This window comes from Thalassophryne amazonica, chromosome 20, assembly GCF_902500255.1.
Source record: "Thalassophryne amazonica chromosome 20, fThaAma1.1, whole genome shotgun sequence".
In the NCBI taxonomy this organism is placed as follows: Eukaryota; Metazoa; Chordata; class Actinopteri; order Batrachoidiformes; family Batrachoididae; genus Thalassophryne; species Thalassophryne amazonica.
Window position 1 is genome coordinate 27,870,140 of NC_047122.1, and position 25,861 is coordinate 27,896,000.

General features: G+C 44.9%; 1 protein-coding gene across 1 annotated transcript in view; it reads right to left on the reverse strand.

Moving 5' to 3' along the window:
* Positions 1-2,387: 2,387 nt before the first annotated feature.
* si:ch211-80h18.1 (uncharacterized protein LOC555593 homolog) overlaps positions 2,388-25,861 on the reverse strand; it is a 29,552-nt gene continuing 6,078 nt past the window's right edge. The window contains exons 2-9 of the mRNA XM_034160377.1: positions 24,448-24,512; positions 24,171-24,230; positions 9,214-9,249; positions 8,742-8,810; positions 8,072-8,119; positions 7,884-7,940; positions 2,588-2,641; positions 2,388-2,470 (exon numbers count right to left, since the gene is read on the reverse strand). Of these exons, the coding sequence (XP_034016268.1) occupies positions 2,388-2,470; positions 2,588-2,641; positions 7,884-7,940; positions 8,072-8,119; positions 8,742-8,810; positions 9,214-9,249; positions 24,171-24,230; positions 24,448-24,512 (472 nt within the window). The remainder of the gene's footprint in view (positions 2,471-2,587; positions 2,642-7,883; positions 7,941-8,071; positions 8,120-8,741; positions 8,811-9,213; positions 9,250-24,170; positions 24,231-24,447; positions 24,513-25,861) is intronic.

A 25,861-nucleotide genomic window follows, 5' to 3' on the forward strand; every position in this document is an offset into this window, starting at 1 on the left:
AGCTGGCTGCCCATTGAAACTGAGGTGACCAAGAACCTGATGGTTACTCTGCCAGAGCTCCAGCATTCCTCTGTGAGAGAGGAGAACCTTCCAAAAGGACAACCATCTCTGTAGCAATACACCAATCAGGCCTGTAAATCAGTGGCCAGACGGAAGCCACTCCTTAGTAAAAGGCACATGGCAGCCCATCTCGGGTTTGCCAAAGGGCACCTGATGGACTCTCAGACCATGAGAAACAAATTCTCACCGATTCTCTGACTCACTAATTTATTGACTTACTGACTCACTGACAGACTCTCTGAGATCATTGACTGAATCACTGCCTGACTCACTGAACGACAGATCACTGAGTGACTGACTCACTGACTGACTTACTCCTTGACTCACTGACTGACTCCGTGATTTGCTGACTATCTGACTAAGTGACTGCCTATGCTTGCCCCTGCTAATCACTGATGAAACAGAATTGTGAGATGTAAATTTTATGGGTCTGTGTATGTTCTTACTATTTTAGCATGTTGTGTACAGTGGACTAAAGTTTACAAAGTTCATATTTATTGAGCAGAACTGCTGGTTGGTCAAACAGAGTTGCAAATTAAATATTTTGCCAATGTGGACATAAGATTACACCATTTATATGAAGGGAGTGGTAAGATGGCTGCACTTTATGAAGCTGCGATCAGTGGACTCAGGAAGTAGTAAGTTTAAGGGAACTGGAAGACTAGAAGCTTAAGTTTGTCCAGAGTAAATGACTGGTTTATAATAACTTTGAAGCTGGGAGCTGTTGACCAGGACCCCTGTTTCATAAATCTGTCTAATCTTGTTTAGTTGACTAAACTCACTTAGTCTGCTAATCTTTTGACGTTAGTCGTTGCACAAAGCTCACAAGCACAAAGTTTGTACAAAGTGCACAAAGTTTTTAGCCTGGTACAGAGGAGGCAAATCTTATTTTAGTTGACAAACTTCAGAGTCTTGCCTCAAAATGCTGGCTATCATGTACCACAGATTGACAGAGGAGGAAGGAAGGAGGGCCTTGTGTCGGGAAAGGGTGTTCCAGGACCATAATAATCCATTGGAGATGTTTACAGAAGCCGAGTCGGGAGTGCTTGACTCAGCCATGTTTGTAGCTGACGACCAACCAGAAGAAACAAATCTCTCAAGCAACGGCACTGGCGAGACTGCTTATGCCGTGGAAAATCATAAACTAACGTTAGTTGGCTAATCTACAAATTTAACTGTTGATGTGAAATGGAGATTAGACGGTCAATGTTGAGCAACTAACCTTAGTTGACTAAGTAAGTTAATCGCCTAAAAGATTAGACTTATTTATGAAACCGGGCCAGTTGTTTGTTAGTTAATTCTGCCTTCTTGAATGTCTTCTTCTTCAGGTCATATTGGATGGGCATGATGACTGCAGACACTGAATGCCGTGATGTAATAAAGGAGAGGCCGATGGTAATCGTGTTCCTGTCAGCTGATGACATCATGAAAGCTTCTTATGTGACCCATCCTCACCTAGACACTCACCTGTAAAATCTAGATGAGAAGCTCCAGCCACAGACAAATCCTGGACACCTGAGAGAAACAGACAGACAGGTATGAATAAATTAACAGATGCTGTCTGTCAGACCCAGGTGTAACCCGCCTCTTCCAGCTCACCTGTGTGGCTGCTGTTGATGCCACTGTTGAGCAGCTTTTGTCCGTTACCTGACACAGGTACACACTTTTTACATGTGAAGTACACAGCGTGTTTACTGATCTTTAAGTGATAGTTTAGCGTGTGTTAGCAGTGAGCGATAGCTACCGTTAGCCTCAACATCGGCCCCATCTGCCACCTGCAGGAAGAAAAATGGAATATTCATCCAGTCACTCCTCCACCCACTTGTTACATATTCATTCATTCATTTATACAGTTATTCAAGTCATCAAATGAGTACATAATTTATGCCTGAAAGTTGTTTTAAAGGTTCGCCAAGAGTAAGTCAAAATGTGATGAACAGGGTTTGGTTTGGTTTAAGGAAAAGTCCATTAAATAACCAACATATCCAAAATCAACATCACATCAAGGAAACCGATGGAAAATGTTCCAGAAACCTTCCATCTGCAATAATGTTGAGCAGAAAGCTCAGGAATTTGGATCTGGTGATGTTGGCACTGCTCACTGGTTCTCCTTATTACACTGACAACGGCTGAGATTTGGGGTCTGAAGGACCATGTGTGCCAGCACATTTTCATATTTATTTCTTTTGGCTGTGCTTCCGTTTTTATTTTTTTTTTTTTAAGTCGCATGCAGTTTTTCTGACCCGTCTAATGAGGTCACAAAGGTTAAATGTTTCATGTGGTGATTGACATTTGTGTTTGTGGCTGACGTTTCTGCCGCTGCTCGACTATTTGATGTCTCTGTAATAAGTCAGGGAAACTTTACCTGTTGCTTCGGCCTGAACTGACCAATCAGCTGCCACGGATTCACCTGGAAAATGAAAAACATTTCAATTTAAATTTTAGATGGTTGGAAAAAACAACAACTTTAGAACATCTTTAATCATATCAGAGAAAAATTATTCAAATAAAAAGAGATTTTTGTCACCTGCAGTCAAAGTGTGACCAGCAGAAGAACCAGACAGTTCTGCTCCTGAAGAACCTACAGAAGCAAAGATGAGCAACAACAAGCTGAACATGGGTTTCTGCCACCTTCCATGGATGAGGCAAAGGGTTCAGAATATACCATGCATCTGGAAAGTATTCACAGCGCTTCACTTTTTCCACATTTTATGTTAGTGCTTTATTTCAAAATGTAGTAAATTCATTTTTTCCCTCAACATTCTATTCACAACACCCCATAATGAGAACATGAATAAAGGTGTTTTGAAATTTTTACAAATTCACAAACACACACACACAAACAACACCCCATAATGACAACATGAAAAAAGTTTTTTTTTTTAATTTTTGCAAATTTATTACAAATAAAAAACTAAGAAATCACTTGTACATAAGTATTCACACTCTTTGCTCAATACATGAATACTAAATGACATTCAGCCACTCCTTTGATATCTTGGCTGTGTGTTTAGGGTCATTTTCCTGTTGAAAGATGAACCGTCGCCCCAGTATGAGGTCAAGAGTACTCTGGAGCAGGTTTTCATCCAGGATGTCTCTGTACTTTGCTGCATTTATCTTTCCCTCAATCCTGACTAGTCTCCCAGTTCCTGCTGCTGAAAAACTTCACCACAGCATGATGCTGCCACCACCATGCTTCACTGTAGGATGGTGCCTGGTTTCCTCCAAACATGATGCCTGACATTCACGCCATAAAGTTCAAATTTTTTTCTTATCAGCAGGGGTGAAAGTAAGCCAGTGTCCCCCCTAAAAATCAGTCCGCCCTGCCTTCACTGTGCATGCATCATCAGCCGCAGTTCACGGATTATCACCTTGTTTCTGCTTCAAACTGCACTCCAGTCATCATCTATCTCAGTGACAGAAGCTTTTGTCCAACAATCATTTCCACATAAATTCAGCATTATTTCATCATAAAAGACGCGGGAAGCGATCATATATATAAACATTTTACAGACTGCACTGACTTGAGAAAATAATCAGCAGATGAATTAACAATGAAAATAACTGTTAGGTGCAGCCTTGGTTCAGTTTCTCAGTCCAAAATTATATAATTACATTCACTGCTTGACTGTTACAGCAGCTGTATTCTGCAGTTTTGGTGATTTCTGGCAAACTGATCAACAAATGAGTTAAGATTCAATGCTGTGCTTAAATCTCTTATTTTTCATGGTGGATCTCAGGCATGTTTTCACAAGATTTCACAAGCGTGTGTAGAGCTCAAAACTCTTCTTTATATGGCTCTACTGTACTGGATGGTCTCTGCATCCCAATCTGCATTTTCCTATCTTTATTTCGGAGAAATTTTCTCTAAAATAAATATAAATTTGATGAATACATGAAAATAATCAACAGAAAGTGCCGGCAGTGACGTTGTTGAAGTAGATCTTAGTGCACTGGACAAACGTTATTTGTTGTAGGCTACAGCAGCCGACAATATCTTTAATATCTTCAACATGCTGTGAGCGCGCAAAGCGTACGAGCAAATTTTTTTTGGAGTGGCACAGTTCCTGCAACAATCAAATCTTACTTTCACCCCTGTTCGTCAGACAAGAGAGTTTTGTTTCTCATGGTCTGAGAGTCCTTCAGGTGCCTTTTACTAAGGAGTGGCTTCCGTCTGGCCACTCTACCATTCAGGCCTGATTGGTAGATTGCTGCAGAGATGGTTGTCCTTCTGGTAGGTTCTCCTCTCTTCACAGAAGAATGCTGGAGCTCTGACAGTGACCATCAGGTTCTATCTGGTTCTTGGTCACCTCCCTGACTAAGGCCCTTCTCCCCGGATTGCTCAGTTTAGATGGGTGTCCTGCGCTAGGAAAAGTCCCGCTGAATCCGATCTTCTTCCATTTAGGGATGATGGAGGCCACTGCGCTCATTGAGACCTTCAAAGCAGCAGAAATGTTTCTGTACCCAGAGTTGTGCCTCGAGACAATCCTCTCTCGGATGTCTACAGACAATTCCTTTGACTTCGTGCTTGGTTTGTGCCCTGACATGCCCTGAACCATCCCTGGTTCTCAAGACCAGGCACCTAAGTGGCTTTACTATACTCTTTTCTACTCTTCTATTTTACTCTTCCTTTTAGATATTTAGATATACTAAGGTATATGTAAAAAACATTGGAAAGATACTAGTTCCACCTTAGAATTGGAATATAATATATAAGATATACCTTACTGAATTTTCATGCAATGTCAACTGTGGGACCTTATATGTAGACAGGTGTGTGTCTTTCCAAATCATGTCCAATCAACTGAATTTATCCCAGGTGGACTCCAACTGAGCCGAAGAAACATCTCAAGGATGATCCGTGGAAACAGGATTCACCTGAGCTCAGTTTTGAGCTTCATGGCAAAGGCTGTGAATACTTATGTACGTGGCTTCTTAGTTTTTAAAATTTTTAATACATTTGCAAAAATCAAAAACAACAACAACAAAAATCTAAACTTTTTCACATTGTCATTATGTGGTATATTGTGTGTAGCATGTTGAGTAAAAAAAAATTAATTTCACCCATTTTAGAATCAGGCCAACATAACAAAATATGGAAAAAGTGAAACGCTGTGAAATACTTTCCTGATGCACTCTATTTCATAAGAGCTAGACAGTAGATTAAGCCAAGATCTGAGACTCAGTTTCAGGAAGGTGCAGGATCCAAAGTTTGCATGGAGACAGATTCTGTGCTTCAGACCAGGCTTGAGTCATCCTGATTACCTGTCAGTCCAAGCAGGTGAAGTACTTAATTATTGTTAACCCACACTGAAATATTGCTGATACTTATTATGTACTGCCAGTGTGTTATTGTCACAACTATTACAGGAATAATCATTCATTTAATCTACACATATTCAGTCTCAGGCAGTATGTTGGCTTAGTGGTTAGCAGTGTTGCCTCCCATCAAGAAGGTCATAGATCACTTCCCGCCTGTTGCTTTCTGTGTGGAGTTTGCAGGCAGGTGAACTGAAAACTTTGACATTGACTGTAGATGATGGGTGAATAAGTTTGTCTGTCTATATGTGACCCTGCAAAAGACTGGTGTCCTATCCATGGTTTACCCCACCTCTCACCCTGTGACTGCTGGGGTAGGCTCCAGCCCCTCATGAATGAATAAATATTCTGTCTCACAAACACACACATTTCCCTGTAATAATATTCTCCTCCCATGAATGTCTTATTATTTTGACTGCAGTAGTTCATTGGTTGAACAGCTAACAATGGCTGTCACAATATTAGCACACTAACACTGTTACCGGTCAGGTTTGGGAACATGCCCATCCACCATAGCATCAACTTGGATGATGGATGGCAACCATCCCCACTTGCTGATAGTAGTCATGTCTCTGCCACAGTCAAGTGAAACATGGGTGTGTCCTTGGTCACATGAAACACGGCTGTGTCCTTGGTCAGGTGAAACTTGGGATTGGCCAGGTGAAACGTGGGATGTCCTTGGTCAGGTGAAACATGGGATGTCATTGGTCAGGTGAAACGTGGGATGTCATTGCCCAGGTGAAATGTGGGCCTGTCATTGGCCAGGTGAAACGTAGGATGTCCTTGGTCAGGTGAAATGTGGGATGTCCTTGGTCATGTGAAACGTGGGATGTCATTGGCCAGGTGAAATGTAGGATGTCACTGGTCAGGTGAAACGTGGGATGTCATTGGCCAGGTGAAACGTGGGCCTGTCATTGGCCAGGTGAAACATGGGCCTGTCATTGGCCAGGTGAAACGTGGGCCTGTCATTGCCCAGGTGAAATGTAGGATGTCACTGGTCAGGTGAAACGTGGGATGTCATTTGCCAGGTGAAACATGGCCTGTCATTGGCCAGGTGAAACGTGGGGTGTTCTTTGTCAGGTGAAACGTGGGATGTCATTGGCCAGGTGAAACATGGGCCTGTCATTGCCCAGGTGAAACATGGGATGTCATTGGTCAGGTGAAACGTGGGATGTCATTGGCCAGGTGAAATGTGGGATGTCATTGGCCAGGTGAAACATGGGCCTGTCATTGGCCAGGTGAAACGTGGGATGTCATTGGCCAGGTGAAACGTGGGATGTCATTGGCCAGGCGAAACCTGGGATGTCGTTGACCAGGTGAAACATAGGATGTTATTGGCCAAGTGAAATGTAGGATATCCTTGGTCAGGGGAAACATGGCCTGACCTTTGTCAGGAGAAACGTAGGGTGTCCTTGGTCAGGTGAAACATGGGATGTCATTGGTCAGGTGACACATAGGATATCCTTGGTCAGGTGAAACATGAGATGTCATTGGCCAGGTGAAACATGGGATGTCCCTAGGTGAAACGTGGGATGTCATTGGCCAGGTGAAACGTGGGCCTGTCATTAGCCAGGTGAAACATAGGATGTCCTTGGTCAGGTGAAACGTAGGATGTCTTTAGCCATGTGAAACATGGGCCTGTCATTGGCCAGGTGAAACGTGGAATGTCATTGGCCAGGTGAAACATAGGATGTTATTGGCCAAGTGAAATGTAGGATGTCCTTGGTCAGGGGAAACATGGCCTGTCATTGGCCAGGTGAAACGTGGGGTGTTCTTGGTCAGGTGAAACGTGAGATGTCATTGGCCAGGTGAAACATGGGATGTCCTTAGTCAGGTGAAAGGTGGGATGTCCTTGGTCACGTGAAATGTGGGCCTGTCATTGGCCAGGTGAAACGTAGGATGTCCTTGGTCAGATGTAATGTGGGATGTCTTTGGTCAGGTGAAACATGGGTGTGTAATGGTATTCCAGTGAGTTATAATAAGCACTTGTGGTTATTTTAGTGCGAGTTAATCAGTTAAGGACAACATTTTAGTTAGAGTAATTATCATGTTAATTAAGCCTGGCTCTTAGCTTGTCTTAACTAAGGCTTGCTGCACAGAATGTGTCTCTGTGGCAACTTATGTGCCTCTGTTTTCATAAACTGAATCACAAATAAATCCATTTGGGATAAGTGGAAAATTCAGCCTTAATCCACTATCTAGGCTTTGTAACCCTGAACTCTGTCTACGTGGATTACAGTGTTTGCTGGAATACGTTGTTGACATTCTTGTGTTATTCTGAATCTTTTGGTTCTTCCAAACAAATGTCACAGTAACATATGCAGAGTGGCAAACCTGTTATCAACCATCCAGAATCAGTTTGGCCAAGATGACTTCCAAACTCAGGACACTGACTCGGAACAGAAGTCTTTGAAATAAATTTGCTGCTGTGAGTTGCTCTGACCAGCAGGTGTCTCTCCACTGCTGCACATTTTGTTAAAAAAAAAAAAAAAATCTGAAATGACCTTCAGCAGCAAGAGCTGCTCCGCTGTTTGTTCCTGCTGATGAACTGCCACTCGAACCTGCAAACACAAACATGATGCTCGACGTGAACATGCATGAAACTGCGCACAGAACATGTATACGAAATAATCATGTTTGCCTCTGACAACATATGTTGTTCTGTTTCAAGTAATAAAAAAATGTAACTTACCACTTGTATCCTGGTTCTGGGAAGAAACACCATGTCCTGCACTGATACCTGCAGGGAAGTGATCTGGATTAAGAGGAGTGGACTCTATCTCTGGATTTTGTTGCTGACTGGAGTCCAACAGATGCTCTAAAGTAGTGGTGTCCAAAGTATTCCAGAAAGGGCCGAGAAGGTGCAGGTTTTCTTTGCAGCCACTGACTTCAGCAGGTGATTTCACTGATTAACATCACTTTGAGCAGGTGGGATGAGTTCATCAGTGAAATCACTTGCTGAAGTCAGTGGTTCCAAAGAAAACCAACCTGCACCCTCTTGGCCCTTTCTGGAATACTTTGGACACCACTGCTCTAAAGCCATTCCAGAAAAGGCTGCTGATGATGTGGCCCAGACAAGGTCAAGAGGGGGCAGGTTTCCTTTCCTTCGTTTGAGGTTGCAAAGGAAACCTGCACCCTCTTGACCTTGTCTGGGCCACATCACCAGCAGGTGGCACTGTGGTTCTGGACACTGATGGACAACAGAACACCTGTTTTTCCAGAGTAAAGTCATCTTAAATGTCTCACATGTTACTGATGAATGTGTGCAGTATGTGGATCAGGTTTATTCTGAACATGAGTAGGTTCATGTGGATTAAACCTGATGTGAACAGCGGAAATCTTTGTGCAGAGCATCATCTTACCCGAGCCTCTAGCTGCATCCGCCGCCGCCGCCGTTGCCGCTGTGGACACCTGGTGGACGCCAAGTGCCCCTACTGGACAGGTTGAGCAGAGTATCAGGTGATTTTCAGAAAGAAAGTGTCTGTTTCTGTCAGCGGAAGCATGAAATCAACCTGAGCCCAGACAACAACGCTGATCCAGGATCAGTGTTAAAACCACTTTAACTGATTAGTCAAAAAGCCAAATGTTAAAAAGTTCATCAGTCAGGTTGTTAAAAAACAGTTTAAAATAATTTATTAGCACATAAACAATAAGCGTTGTTTTTTTCAGTTTAAAGCAGTTTAATTCACAAAAATCATGTTTGTATATGTGAGCTGTTTTATAGTGTTACTTAGATCAATCTGAATGTTTTAATGCTCATTTTAAAATGATTAAAAGCACGTCGCTGTTTATGCAGTGTTTTATGCAGGAAGGTCAAAGCTCACAGCCTCTCACCCTCAATCTTATCGTGACTTTTGGAGTCATCGTCATCTGGAAAGGAAAGGACACAAAAGATCCTCAGATCCACGATTTATTTGTCTAATTAAAAAACTCCTAGCAAAAGCTTCTTATCAAATATCTTTATGTCATATGATGTTTATTTGTGATTTTAAAATTTGGCTTCAAAGCGACTGTTATGTGTGTGATATTGGAGCCATCCCATGATGCTTCATTGCTAATATCGGCCTTCCAAGGATAACATTACTAATCACCACGGCAAAACTATTTGCTTACATCAGCTAGCTGGGCGATTTTAGGTGAGGAATAAATTTTACATTCTTAAAATTTCTTTACAGTTTGAAATGGCAACCTTATGTTTTCAGAAATGATGCAGAGTTAAAGTGATCTTGGCTAACACAGTGTAGCTCAGGTTTTGTACACTCTTGACCTCTTTAAATGTCTGAGCACAATAAATGAACTTTACATTTGAAATAACAATGTAGAAGATGTATCCGTACTCGTGTCAAAAATTGTATGGCACTGTTTTTATTTACCCTGAAGAAAAATAGAAATGCACTGCTTTTGTTTTTGCTCCCATTTTTTTTTTATGAGTTGAACTCAAAGAGCTAAAACATTGTCTATGTACACACAAGACCTATTTCTCTCAAATATTCTTCACAAATCTGTCTAAATCTGTTAGTGAGCACTTCTCTTTTGCAGAGATAATCCATCCCACCTAACAGGTGTGGCATGTAGACAGCATGATTATTGCACAGGTGTGCCTAAGCCACACACTTGTTGATGACACCCTGCTCAGAGTGCCGCTCTCAGTGGACTGACATCTCTGCTGTTTTGGCATTGTCGGATAGCTCGCGCCCACAGATTGAGCTTGTCGGACTACTTTCGCCACCCTGCTCAGCGTGCCGCTCTCGTTGGAGCGACAACACACAGAATGTGTCTCTTGCCATATAGATCTCTTTCAGTGCAGCTTCTTGTTCAGAATTTAACACGAAGTTAACACCCAAGTCTTTCATCGCCAACGGTAAGTGGTAATCAAACCATTCCAATTGTATCTTTCTGAACTCTTCCGCATCAAACTCCATCGTGTCAGTGTTTACAATGTGCTTGAGCGATAACAGGCAAAGTTGCTCATCAACTTTAAGTTTCTTAAATATTTATTACGGCAACTCTTAAAACTATAGTTATCTTTATAATTTTATTACAGGTAAATTTTGGAATTAATTTAGATGAGATATACTCATTATCTCACAGGAATATATCAAAATTATCTGGGAACTACTTTTTGCGCAGGAATTCATCAAGCATGTCACCTGCGGGCATGTACTAACACAGAATACCAAGAAACTGGACAGTTGTTCGGCCATAACAAGAGCGTCCACTTTTACTTTGTCATAAGCTAAGCTAGTTGCGCTTGTGAGAGTGTGGTGGAAAGATACAGAATTCCATTTACTGCACCTCTGACTGTCAAGAGTCCAGATTTATGAAGAATATTCTCTGGTCCTCAGCAGCACATTCCTTTCCAATGCAGCGATATGCTCCAAGATGGGATCTGTTTTGCATTTGAGTTCAAGAGTTAACGCAGTCTGAGATTGCATCGCCTTGCCCAACTCATTAATCATGACAGACAGATGAGGAGACAAAATTTTGGTAGCAGCCCTCTTGCTAATATTCTTCTACGTCAGAGCAGCGGACAAACCAATCAGCGCCAAACCTCCCACCATAAAAGCGAATAGAAATAAATCCTCAACGCCTTCCACAGAGAGTAGAGCCAAGCACGCCACGCACCGATTCTCCCAGTCGTTGAGAACATAACCCGCTGGGTAGGTTCCATCAGGGCATGCAGGGTCCCTCAACCCTGATTTCCTTGTTGAAAAAATGGTGTCAGTTCCATGTTAATCCAAATCTTAATTTAAAGAATTCACAGTCTGGTGAAGCTGGGACTTTGAAGGTTGGAGCAGAGATAGAGAACAGAAAAGGAGGAGAGGAGAGGGGAGTAATGTGACTGCCCTTGCTGGAGTCCCAAGCTGTTTTTTTCCTGCAATTCTGATTGGTTAATGTGTGAGATTTCATACCAGAAAATATCATGTGGATGGTGGCAAAATATTAAGATCTTTTCACATTTGATGTGTTACTCTGCCCCCTGACTGCAGCACATTTCAAAAAAGCTGGTACAGTGGTATGTTTACCACTGTGTTACATCACCTTTCATTCTAACAACACTCAATAAGCATTTGGGAACTGAGCACAATAATTGTTGAAGCTTTGTAGGTGGAATTCTTTCTCATTCTTGCTTGATGTACGATTTCAATTGTTCAGCAGTCCGGGGTCTCCATTGTTATATTTTGCACTTCATAATGTGCCCGACATTTTCAATGGATGACAGGTCTGGACTGCAGGGAGGCCAGTCTAGTACCCGCACTCTTTTACTACGAAGCCACGCTGTTGTAACACATGTAGAATGTGGCTTGGCATTGACTTGCTGAAATAAGCAGGGACATCCCTGAAAAAGACACAGCCTTTTGGGGATGCTCCTTTTATACCCAAGCATGACACTCACAATTAGTGTCCTCAGTTCCCAAACGCTTATTGAGTGTTGTTAGAAGGAAAGGTGATGTAACACAGTGATAAACATATCACTGTCCCAGCTTTTTTGAAATGTGTCGCGGGCATCCATTTAAAAATGAGCAAATGTTTTTGTGCAAATGCTCAAAAACAATAAAGTTTATCAGTTTGAACATTAAATATCTTATCTTTGTGGTGTATTCAATAGAATATAGGTTGAAGACGATTTGCAAATCATTGTATTCTGTTTTTATTTACATTTCACACAATGTCCCAACTTCATTGGAATTGGGATTGTAGAATGGGAATAATCCCGCTGTGTCTGATGATTTGTGGATGTTCATGCTGGATTACAGTCGCAAATATCTGTTTTACTGGCAACGTGTTAGCGTTATCATTAAAATAAGTCATAAAATGGGCAATAAAATTCACAAATTCACTAAGATTCCATTTTCGCACATTTTTCCAAACTGAGTGCTGTAGTATAACCAGCAGGAGTAAATTTGGTGACACCACACCTGAATTTATTGAACATTTTTCTGGTGTCTTGTTTTTGCACTTTGTAGATGGCCCCTACGCTTCTGTTTCACAGCCATCTGTCGTTCAGATCAATGTTATTTTTCCAACTCAGAGGACGGCTCATATGATATGGATAAAAAAAGTTGTAGCTCCTTGTCTACCTTCCTGAGGTTAAAATCTAGAGTTGTGTTGTGAAAGTGTAGGAACACGGACCCACAACAGGGGGCGTAAAAGAACGGGCAATGGATAAGCCAAACAGTAACAATTTAATGTTGTAAATTGTGCACAACGGAATACAGACAACAATCAGTTTGGGACTATAGTCAATTACACGTTGGGTGACGTGTGGGCAGGCTTGAGGATAGGAGACGCCCGTCCAGAACCGAGCCGGATCCCACACGGCCCTCACCACCAACGGATCTGAAGAACACCGGAGCTGCCAAGTCCTGGGTCCCCAGGTGGTCACCGTCTCCAGCTGTCAGACCTGGTACTGCTGGCAGAGAACAGAGACAGCACAGGTGAGTGTGAGTATGCACACTCAGTAATCCCAGTGTTCTTTTGGGAGGGAGCACCTCCACCTCCCGTCACACACTCGTGCAGCTCCTGTCTAACGACTTATCTGGTTGGGGTGTGAAGCGAAGCCGTCACTGATCACACCAAACGCCAATCCCACAGATAAGGCAATACCACAGGAAAACGGCTGCAAAGAAGTTCAGATTATTACTCAATGTTGTAAGTCAGCAGAGAAATTACCTCCAAGGTAGCTGATTTCTCGGTGAGGAGGTGGAGTTGCAGTCCGGCCTTTATGGTGATGGTGATGAGTTGACTGAGTGACAGCTGGTGCTGATGATGAGTGACAGCTGTCACTCCCAGTGGCTCCGGCGCCCTCTCGTGCTTGAAGCCTGCACTCCAAGCAGGGAGCCATCTGGTGGTGGTGGGCCAGCAGTACCTCCTCTTCAGCGGCCCACACAACAGGACCCCCCCTCAACGGGCGCCTCCTGGCGCCCGACCAGGCTTGTCCGGGTGCCGCTGGTAGAAGTCGGCCAGGAGGGCCGGGTCCAGGATGAAGCTCCTCTTCACCCAGGAGCGTTCTTCGGGTCCATACCCCTCCTAGTCCACCAAATACTGGAACCCCTGGCCCTTTCGACGGACATCCAGGAGCCTGCGCACGGTCCAGGCAGGCTCTCCATCTATGATCTAGGCAGGAGGCGGCGCCGGTCTGGGGGTGCAGAGAGTTGATGTGTGGTAGGGTCTGATTCGTGAAACATGGAACACTGGATGAATCCGCAGTGAAGCTGGTAGCTTCAGCTTCACTGCGGCCGGACTGAGGACTTTAAGTATGGAAAATGGTCCAATGAACCTGTCCTTTAGTTTTTGGGATTCTACCTGTAGTGGAATGTCCTTCGTGGAAAGCCAAACCGCCTGCCCGGGCTGATACGTAGGGGCCGGGGCACGCCGGCGGTCTGCATGGGCCTTAGCCCTCGTCCGGGCCTTGAGCAGGGCAGAGCGGGCGGTACGCCACACCCGACGGTACCTCCTCAGATGGACCTGGACTGAGGGCACCCCGACCTCTCCCTCCACTGGCGGGAACAATGGGGCTGGTACCCCAAACACACCTCAAACGGGGAGAGGCCGGTAGCTGATGATACCTGGCTATTATGAGTGTACTCGATCCAGGCCAGATGGTCACTCCAGGCCATCGGTTGCACGGAGGTCACGCAGCGGAGGGCCTGCTTCAGTTCCTGATTCATCCGCTCTGCCTGCCCGTTCGTCTGGGGATGGTACCCGGACGAGAGACTTACGGTGGCCCGTAGAAGCTGCAGAAGCTCCTCCAAACCTGGGCGGAGAACTGAGGACCACGATCTGAGACAATGTCCGATGGAATCCCATGCAGACGCACGACATGGTGGACCAGGAGGTCTGCAGTCTCCTGGGCTGTCGGGAGCTTCGGGAGGGCCACGAAGTGGGCTGCCTTGGAGAACCGGTCCACTATCGTGAGGATGATAGTCATGCCCTGGGACGGCAGGAGGCCCGTGACAAAGTCCAGGCCGATGTGAGACCAGGGGCGATGAGGCACGGGCAGAGGCTGGAGGAGGCCTTGGGCCTTGTGGTGGTCGGCTTTGCCCCTGGCACAGGTGGTGCAGGCCTGGACATACTCCTGGACGTCGGCTTCCATAGATGCCCACCAGAAGCGCTGCCGGACCACTGCCACGGTCCTTCGCACCCCTGGATGACAGGAGAGCTTGGAACCGTGACAGAAGTCTAGGACCGCAGCCCTGGCCTCTGGTGGGACGTACAATTTGTCCTTCGGACCTGTCCCCGGGTCCGGGCTCTGTGTCAGGGCCTCCTGGACGGTCTTCTCCACGTCCCAGGTGAGGGTGGCCACGACAGTGGACTCGGGGATGATGGTTTCCGTCGGGTCTGACAGCTCGGTCTTGACCTCCTCTTCATGCACCCAGGACAGGGTGTCAGATCGTTGGTTTTTCATCCCGGGGTGGTAGGTGATCCGAAAGTCAAAACGCCTGAAGAACAGTGACCAGCGGGCTTGCCTGGGGTTCAGACGCCTGGCGGTCCGAATGTACTCCAGGTTCCGATGGTCCGTGAAAACCGTAAATGGTACCGATGCTCCCTCCAACAGGTGTCTCCACTCCTCAAGAGCCTCCTTCACCGCAAGAGGTTCCCTATTGCGGACGTCATAGTTCCTTTCAGCCGGGGTCAACCTGCAGGAAAAGTAGGCACATGGATGGAGAACCTTGTTGGACTCCCCGCTCTGGGATAGCACGGCTCCTATCCCTGAGTCAGAGGCATCCACTTCAGCTACAAACTGGTGATTGGGATCGGGCTGCACCAGAACCGGTGCAGTCGAGAACCGGCGTTTCAACTCCCTAAACGCGGCTTCGCACCGATCTGACCAGGTGAAGGGGACTTTTGTGGAGGTCAGGGCTGTCAGGGGGCTAACTACCTGACTGTAGCCCTTGATGAACCTCTGGTAGAAATTTGCAAAACCGAGGAACTGTTGCAGTTTCCTACGGTTTGTTGGTTGAGGCCAATCTCTCACTGCCGCAACCTTGGCCGGATCAGGGGCGACGGAGTTGGAGGAGATTATGAACCCCAGGAAGGACAAAGAAGTACGGTGGAACTCGCACTTCTCGCCCTTCACAAACAGCCGGTTCTCCAACAACCGCTGTAGGACCTGACGTACATGCTTGACATGGGTCTCAGGATCCGGAGAAAAGATGAGTATATCGTCTAGATATATGAAGACAAACTGATGCAGGAAGTCCCGCAAGACGTCATTAACCAATGCTTGGAACGTCGCGGGCGCATTGGTGAGACCGAACGGCATGACCAGGTACTCAAAGTGACCTAACGGGGTGTTAAATGCCGTCTTCCACTCGTCTCCCTCCCGGATCCGAACCAGGTGATAAGCATTTTTAAGATCCAATTTTGTGAAAATTTGGGCTCCATGCAAGGGCGTGAACACTGAATCCAACAGAGGTAACGGGTATCGGTTGTGAACCGTGATCTCGTTCAGCCCTCTGTAATTAATGCATGGACGGAGTCCGCCGTCCTTCGTGCCCACAAAAAAGAAACCAGCACCCATCGGGGAGGTGGAGTTCCGGATCAACCCGGCAGCTAACGAGTCCCGGATGTAGGTCTCCATTGATTCGCGTTCCGGACGTGAGAGGTTGTACAGCCTGCTGTGGCGGGTACTCAGCGCCCGGTATCAAATCAATGGCACAATCGTACGGACGGTGTGGGGGCAGCGTGAGTGCCAGATCCTTGCTGAAGATGTCAGCAAGGTCATGGTACTCGGCTGGCACCGCCGCCAGATTGGGGGGGGACTAAAACCTCCTCCTTAGCTGTCACACTGGGTGGAACCGAGGATCCTAAACACTCCCGGTGGCAGGTTTCCCTCCATTGAACCACAACCCCAGACGGCCAATCAATCCGGGGATTGTGTTTTAACACCCATGAAAAACCCAAAATCACTCGGGAGGTAGAAGGTGTTATATAAAACACAATCTCCTCCCTGTGATTCCCAGATACAACCAAAGTCACGGGCTGTGTCTGGTGTGTGATTAGTGGAAGAAGGGTGCCATCTAGTGCCCGCACCGACAATGGTGACGTAAGGCCACTAGAGGGAGCCCAACCTCCTTTGCCCATCTGCTATCCAGCATATTCCCCTCCGACCCTGTGTCCACCAGTGCTGGGGCGTGAAGGGTTAGATCCCCACTCAGGATCGTGACTGGGATACGTGCAGATTTTCGGGGTCTCCCCGCGTGGGTATTGTGACCCACCCTTAGCCCAGTCTCTAAGGATGAGTGCTGCTGTTTTGACCGTTTGGGGCATTCTCTCTGTGTGTGCTCGGTTGAGCTGCAGAGAAAACACTCTCCACGGATCAGCCTCCTTTGTCTCTGATCTGATCACTTTTTGGCCCTGCTTGTTTCCATAGCAACGTCAGCAGGGGGAGCTGTCGTCACGTGGAGTGCCCTGGCTGTGGAGCGTGGGGAAGTCGGCTCCCTTTTGGACCCGGGAGGAAGAGGGACGGCTTGTGCCTGACCACGCCCTTCATCTCGCTCCCGTCGGTGTTCTGTTAATCGGTTGTCTAACCGTATAACCAGGTCGATAAGCCCGTCTAAATCCCGCGGCTTGTCCTTCGCCACCAGGTGCTCCTTAAGGACCAGGGACAGTCCGTTTACAAAGGCGGCACGGAGCGCAACAAAATTCCAGCCGGCTCGCGCTGCCGCGATGCGGAAGTCGACTGCATACTTCGCTGCGCTCCGACACCCCTGTCTTATCGACAGCAGCATGCTTGAAGCGGTCTCGCCTCTATGAGGGTGGTCGAACACCTGTCAGAAGTCCCTCACAAACTCAGTGTAAATCGTTAGGAGCCGTGAATTCTGCTCCCAGAGTGCCGTAGGGCCGTAGCCCAGGCGTGTGCCTCTCCTCGAAGAAGAAGTCCGCACACATCTCCACACAGCCTCCGTACGGCTCCGGAGGGCTTATGTATGCTTCAGGGGAAGGTGGGGGGGTTCGTTGAACGACCAGTGGAATGTCTGTCTCTGGCATTCGGTCAGCAGGAGGAGGTGCTGCAGCAGCGCCCTGAGCATGCGCTTCCACCTGGGTGGTGAGAGCCTCCATCCTTCAATTGATAACAATGCTCTGCTCGGTAACTAAGTCCAACCGAGCAGTAAAAACGGTTAAGATGTGCTGCAGCTCACCTAACACGCCTCCTGCTGGCGCCTGTGCACCTCGCTCTTCCATTGGCTGTTCAAGCGATGGTTGACGCCCCTCGGGATCCATGACTCTGGCCGAGAAATCCTGTTGTGAAAGTGTAGGAACACGGACCCACAACAGGGGGCGTAAAAGAACGGGCAATGGATAAGCCAAACAGTAACAATTTAATGTTGTAAATTGTGCACAACGGAATACAGACAATCAGTTTGGGACTATAGTCAATTACACGTTGGGTGACGTGTGGGCAGGCTTGAGGATAGGAGACACCCATCCAGAACCGAGCTGGATCCCACACGGCCCTCACCGCCACGGATCTGAAGAACACCGGAGCCGCCAAGTCCTGGGTCCCCAGGTGGTCACCGTCTCCAGCTGTCAGACCTGGTACTGCTGGCAGAGAACAGAAACAGCACAGGTGAGTGTGAGTACGCACACTCAGTAATCCCACAGTCTGTGTTCTTTTGGGAGGGAGCACCTCCACCTCCCGTCACACACTCGTGCAGCTCCTGTCTAACCACTTATCTGGTTGGGGTGTGAAGCGAAGCCGTCGCTGATCACACCAAAGGCCAATCCCACAGATAAGGCAACACCACAGGAAAACGGCTGCAAAGAAGTTCAGATTATTACTCAATGTTGTAAGTCAGCAGAGAAATTACCTCCAAGGTAGCTGATTTCTCGGCGAGGAGGTGGAGTTGCAGTCCGGCCTTTATGGTGATGGTGATGAGTTGACTGAGTGACAGCTGGTGCTGATGATGAGTGACAGCTGTCACTCCCAGTGGCTCCGGCGCCCTCTCGCGCTTGAAGCCCGCACTCCAAGCAGGGCGCCATCTGGAGGTGGTGGGCCAGCAGTACCTCCTCTTCAGCGGCCCACACAACAAGTTGTTTGTTTTTTTACAATGTTTCTCTTAAGATTATTGAGCCGTTTACCGGAGGGGGAGGTTTCTGTCCTCTCTGAGTTTGTGACCCCTGCCCCTGCCAAAATTAAAAAAAATAAAAATAATTTTTGTGGTGATTGGGTTTGCGATCAAGATTTCCTGCAGTAATTGATCTGTGAACTGAAATCGATAAATTACTTAAACTGAATATATATATATATATATATATATATATATATATATATATATATATAATGATATTCACGTTTTGGAAGACCCGCGTTCATGTTTTGGGAGATATTTTTCAGTATTCACGTTTTGCAACTATTGGTTTGCAGATAATTTACAATTTAGAACTGATTCACGTTTTGGGGTTTAACAGATGCTTTTTTCATTTTCCCCGGCTGGACAGTCTGGATAAAGAGGGGAGGATTCAGTTTTCACAGGGGGCGTGACATAGTATTTTTTTTTTTTACCTTAGGAACTACGCTTCATGTTGCAACCTCACAACACATCAGTGAGTTGGGACTACTTCGAACATGGCTGCATATTAATCCATCTATTTCTAAGTTTGCTTATTCTAGTTAAGAGTCATGGGGATTGAGGTTCTGGAGCCTATCCCAGAAGTCACTGAGGCCACCAGTCTGTCACAGGGCCTGCATATATATATATATATATATATATATATATATATATATATATATATATATATATATATATATATATATATATATATCAATGTACACTTGGTGTATACTGACAAATATACAGAAAAGTCAAAGTATACTTGGTGTAGACTGGCAGGTAATCAGGATAGGAACTGTCTTCAGGTAACACAAGCCACTGCCTGAAAAACTGCAGTGCTCTAAGACTTAGGACTTCACACATATTACGAATAAGTACAAATCAGGGTGAATCACGGCGAAACAGCTTGTATGAGCGAACCACGAAAACATTGAGCCGACATCGGAGGGACACGTGATCAGGCAGGTGTGAACAATCCTGCTGTGATGGTTTTGTCCACGAGCGTGCACGAAACCGTCACAGCAGGGACACAGTGCGAGCAACTGGAGCATGTGTAACCACATCGTGCAGCTGCTGTGGAAAAAAAAAATACATGCCACCCACAGGATTTGAACCTGCAATTTACAAAAGCTCTGATTGCCAGCCAGAAACTTTACCACTGCGCTACCATCACTGCCCTATAAAAGGTGCATTAAATACCTGAAATCAACAAGGAGATAAACGTATTTAAAAAAATAAAACCATACACCATAAAAAAACCACTGCATTTTATTGAATCCATTTATCGAGTGAACAAGTATGAACCATCTGTTCCTCTGTTGATGACCCATGGTCACAGACGTACAGTCATGAAATGACATGAATGAAGCAGTTCATGCACTCTTATCATGTCCACATCTGCTAGCCCGGTGTGTCCAGCCAGCCCCGCACGCATGTCTGGCCCGAAACGCATGTCCTGTTGATGGCGTGCCACAGGACAGACACCACATCATATAGAACAGAGCTCACATGGGTGACGTGACATTCAGATCACCCACTGCGTGTTATGATCTGACCGTCCGTTTCACCTGGGGTAGGCTGTCAATGTGTGCGCCGTGCGCTTGCTTGCTGCAGCCCATCACAACAGTGATATATGTGTTTATGAATGTCCATGTGAGGACAGTAAGCAGACACACGCGCGTCACAGTGGACAGCTGTTAGGTCATGGCTGTGCAAACACAGTACGTGTTCCCCAGCTGGAATGTCCAGGACCAGAGATCTCAACAGCTGCAGCTGTCGGTGGACACACCCCCTGTCAATTCAGCACACACACCAACATGTCACTCTCTGTTAAGTGATCATTACTGTGTGTGCAACACACTTGCACACATGCGCGACACATGCACTACATGCCTGTTCCTTTTTTCAACGCCACACCTGTGGGGGCACTTAGACATATTTCACATCTCGCTCGAAAGTGATTGTCTGCTCACTATTTTTGTGCTAACAGCACAAATGGTACCACATTTTCTAAGTGTCAGGCGAGCAGTGTTAGATGTTCGTGTGTGTCACCTCGAATTTGGCTGACATCTGCCATGAGAGGGATCGAATGGGCTCTCACAGTGCACTCTCTGTCTTTCAGCCACTGGTGTGTGCAAATAATTGTAGCAACACGTGTACGAGACATTGGAGGCAGCTCCGCTTTTTCACGAATGCTATGCAATTCCTCCTTCATGCACTAGTCGGCTTAAATCATGTTATGTGTGAAGGGGCCCTTAGAGAGGTGAGGTTGTGACCAGATGTTTTTCGGATTTAATCCCTGGAAAATAGCTTTGTTTACCTTCTTCTTCTACTTTTGGGAAGGGGATGTCAATCATTAACATTGCACTATGATGTCTATTCAATGTCTTCCATTGATGTTGATGAAACGCTTTGGTTTTGACGTTAGTTTGACGGTCTTTTGACATCTATGGTTGATGTTGATTTGACATTGAATTGGCATTTCTTTGCTCACTGGGTTAAGGATGAAATAAAGGCAGCTTAGAAGAAGGTGAAGAGTGGAAAATGTCCAGATGAGAATATAAATCAGGCGTGGAAATGCTTAGGGGATATGACAGTGGAGGTTTTTTTTAGCCACAGTGTTAAATAAAATCTTGGAAAGTGAGAGGATTCCTGAGATGTGGAGAAGAAGTATGCTGGTTCTGATTTTTCAGAAGAAGGGTGATGTGCTGATGAAGTTATGAGTAGTAGAAGCAAGGCTTCAAAACAGGTAAAGATCTGTGAGGAGCAATATGATTTCATGCAGATGCAATGCTTGTTCTGAAAGTGTTGATGGAAAAATATGGAGAGCTCAGTACAATACACATTTAAACTGTGTAACAACCCACCCCAGATGCTTTCAAGCCCAGAGAAGTTGACACTGCTTCTGGACAAGGTTAACATAATGTTTCTTCTTTGCACAGTATAGTTTTAAGTGTCATGTAACGCAGTATTATAGTGCTTGACAAAGGTTTCCCAAAGAAAGTAATCCCTTGCTCATGTGGTTGTATCAGCTATTGATGAATGACAGTTCTTGATGCACTGCCATCTGAGGGACTGGAAATTATGGGTGTCAGCTTCAATTCTTCAAGATTCCTTGAATTGTTGAATGATATTATGCTCCGTAGATAGAGAAATATGCAAATCCCTTCCAATCTTTCTTTGAGTAACATTATTTTTAAACATTTCAGTAATTTTCTTATGCATTTGTTGATAAATTGGAGATGCTCAACCTATTTTTGCTCTTCAGAGACACAGCCTTTCATGGATACTGCTTTTGTACCAAATCATGATTACAGTCACCTGTTTGAAATATTTCTTTCTTTCCATGACAAAAACTCATGTAACAGTGGAATGTGCCGTTCATTTCTAAACTGGACGCTGTTTTGATCCGGTATGTCGTCTGACTATCACAGGAATTGCGGAAGACGTGGACATCAGCACTTTTTCGGCACATTGAGACAGATGTGTGGAGGAATCCCGCGCGTCGCGGCGGAGTCGCATGGCGCAACGCAACGCCATGATGAAGCCTCACAGGACATGTTGGGGCATGTCCAGCTCATGCTCAATTTCTTGGATAGTCACACAACTGAAAAGCAACCGGAAACCGTCTGAAAGCCGTCTGAAAGCCATCCTGAGAGACCAACACGGAGGTGGTTTTGTGCCGCGCCATGAGTGGCACGGTAACACATTCTTCCGCTTCTTTTTCCATGAAAAAAACTCCTGTAACAGTGGAATGTGCCGAAAAAGTGCTGATGTCCACGCCTTCTGCCTTTTTGTGAAAGTCAGACGACGTCCCGGATCAACAAAGCCTTCATGTTGGAAATGATCTGGTTGTTTCAGCTGGGTGTCAGCCTGTCGATAGGTGCTCGGAGCGCGTGGCGCTCTCAGCAGCTGTGGGCGGTCTTTAAACTGGCTGGAGCACTCCTTAATCTGTGTAATTCCCAAAAAATCATCCCTGAAAGCCATATTAATTTTCAGAATGGTGTCCACCTGGAGGTCTCTCACAGTTTCAGGAAAAAATTGATGCAGCAAAGCTCCTAATCATTCCACCATTTCCTTAACGACGAGAGGGGTGGACCAGTGCTCACTCAAAGCCTGCTCACAGGCGAATGACGCAACCGACAGGCGTGAAAAAACTCACGCATGCGCACGAAGGTTCAAGCTTGGCTGATGCAATCACACGTGATTCAAATCCATATGGTTTTTGAAAAAAATAAAAATGTCTGATACTTATATATATATATATTACCTCATTACTATCCATAAATTACCTCCATCCCAACTTTTTTGGAATGTGTTACAGACATGAAATACAGGAATGGATGTATCTTAGCAAATGAAGTGAAATTATCCAGAAACAACATGAAATATCCAGGGCAATATGGTCTGCAATGAAATACTTACCAAAGTAAAGGTAAAATCAAAGGATTTTTTTTTTTATTTGCATTTTCCATATATCCCAATTTGTTCTGAGTTGGGGTTGTTAAAAAAAATTAAGAAGCTAAACATTAACTTGTTTTCCCTTGGAGACTTGTGTGTGTCCTTGTAAGATTATAACTGCTGTTTTCAATTTCTAGATAAGATAAAATATTCCTTTATTAGTCCCACGTGAGGAATTTTGTATGTCACAATAAAATGTACAATAGGATGCAGGGTAAATACCTCGAAATGGCAAATCAAGAGAATGAAAAATAGGGAAATACTATATACGAGGTATGTCCATAAAGTATCGTACCTTTTTCTTTTTTTTTAAACTATATGTATTTGATTCATGTGTTTTCACGTCAGACAAGCTTGAACCCTCGTGCGCATGCGTGAGGTTTCCACGCCTGTCGGTGACATCATTTGCCTGTGAGCACACCTTGTGGAAGGAGTGGATTTTCATTGTCTGGAAATGGCGGAATGATTTGGGTTTTTTTTCCATCAGAATTTTTTCAGAAGCTGTTAGAGACTGGCACCTGGAAACCATTCGAAAAATTTATCTGACTTTTGGTGAAAATTTTACGGGCTTCACAGAGAATGACTATTACTACAGCTTTAAGGACGGCCCACAATGGCGCTCGGCGCGCCGCGCTCGGCGAACGAACCACCGGATTATTTCTAAACGGATGGCTGTGTGGAGCTGGGACCGTCGTGTGCACTTTCTCTGGTTATCACAAGAGCTGGACGTCAACCTTTTCCCAGCAGATTTCACTTTTAACAAGAGATTTTGTCATGGAAAGCTGCGTGGAGGCTTTGTGCATCACGACCGATTCGCTGTTCGAGTGAGACAAAGAACACCTCTGTTTCGGCGTGTCAGAGGACAAGTTCGGACATGCCCAGCTCTCCACAATTTCTCTTATAACTCACTCGACTGGTAAGCATTGAAAGCCGAGATAGGCATGTCGCAACTTGTCCTCTAACACGCCGAAACGGAGGTGTTCTTTGTCTCGCTCGAACAGCGAATTGGTTAATCGAAAGTTATTCAGAGCAAGCTGGAATACATCTATAAGAATGAGAGATAGTATATGGCAGAAAGATGAGATTGCAAGGAGCAGAGGTGGTAAACATCAATGAGTTTAAACACTTGGGGTCAACTCTTCAAAGTCATAGAGAGGGATCGAGAGGTGCAGAAAAGACAATCTCTTTCCCACAACACTAAGTTAACACCCTTGTTCATACTGCAGGCAGATCATCATCACCATCATCATCATCATCAGTGTAAACACCTACCCTCTTCCTCTTCTGACAGCTCCCCAACTTCAGCAACTTCCACCTCCTCCACCTCCTTCTCTGAAAGGACAAACATTTGTTACACAAACAAAATGTTAACTAAAATGTCATTAAGTAAAGTAAAATGAAATCCAACAAAATCAAATGCATTATTTTCAAATAAAATAAAATAGTTTTATAAAATAAGCCTAACAAAATGTAACATTAAACACCCAATTTAGGTAAATAATTATATATGCTGAAATAATAACATTTTTGTATATATCATGCATTTTACCCTCTACAGGAGCCGTAGAAAGAGATGTTGCCAAGAAAATGAGCATCACCACGATCAAAAGATTTCTGTGGAAAGATTGCATAACTGTAGTAATAAGTAAGTAATACTGATCAACATCAGACCAACAATCAATAGTACTCATTCCCTTGTGATACCAACACCAACCAATAACAGGGTCTTATTTTTAGTTATTCTGAGAAATTGCATAAATCGTCACTCAATATTTTTCAGCAGCTATGAATCAACAAAGTTTATAACAGACGAAGGAAAATCAATATTAATGGTGATCAACAGTCAGCAAAGTCTGCGCATAATATGTTCTGATAGGGCAAAATGAGCCCGATTTGTGTGTATAGAAACATAGTTTCCTCAAAGTTTGTCCCTTGCACTTTGGAAAGTACCTCTATTTGAAATGGACAGTTTAAGGTGACAGAGGGAGAGGGGGTGGATTTCCACAACAGTAATGCTGAATCCAGGCTTGTGCTACGCACCATGCACCTCCCATGAAATAGCGGACAAACCTTTTTCAAGGCACATTCATTTCTGATTTGGACAATGTTCAATACATGATCGTTTTAGCTAAAATGCGTATGTTTGGCCATAACTTCAAGTGGCTGATTGAATTTGAACACATTCAAAATCCTTATTCACATACTGCTGTCTATGTCACGTTAACACTCACTGTTATTTACATAAATGCAACGAGGTGAAATCCACATTGAAATAGGTTCATACTAGCTTGGCTAGTCTGGAATCCCTTTTGTTTGACTTGGTAGACCACTAGTCTTGAGATCAACCCACCCCAGCTACAATGATATAGTATGCCATTTCAGTTACACAGAACAACCCATGAGAGAGATCCAGATGATGGCAAATACAGCATGGGTTTAGTGATGAAAAATTTGATGCATGACAATATTCCAACTGGCCTGTTAATGGAATGAATCGCCAAAATAATGTGAAGGAACTGTTTATCAAACTCTAATCTCTCACGACAAGACTTCTAGATGCTAATGAATCCACCTGAGAACTATTTTTAGCATTTTGACACTGGGAATGTGGCATATGCATGAGAGGAAGTCAGAAATGGAAGCTCGAAACAAAGAAAAAATTAATTTTCTTTTTTGCATTGAGAAGCTATTTTCACTGTTTTCACAGTAAATTGTTTTAGACTGTATTAGCATTTTTTCAATGATCATCGTCTATTGCTATAGGCAACACGAAAAGTCCTCCAATTAGAGCATCTTACTCCTGTGGAGATCGAGCCAGTCTGCTCTGTGTAAGCCTAATCCCGTCAGATCTCAGAAGATAGGCACTGCGGCATCTGGTTACAACTTGGATGGGAGACCTCTTCAGAACACCGGTGGCTGTGTGTGTGTTTCTCCGGGTAAAACTGGAGTTGCGTCAGGAAGGG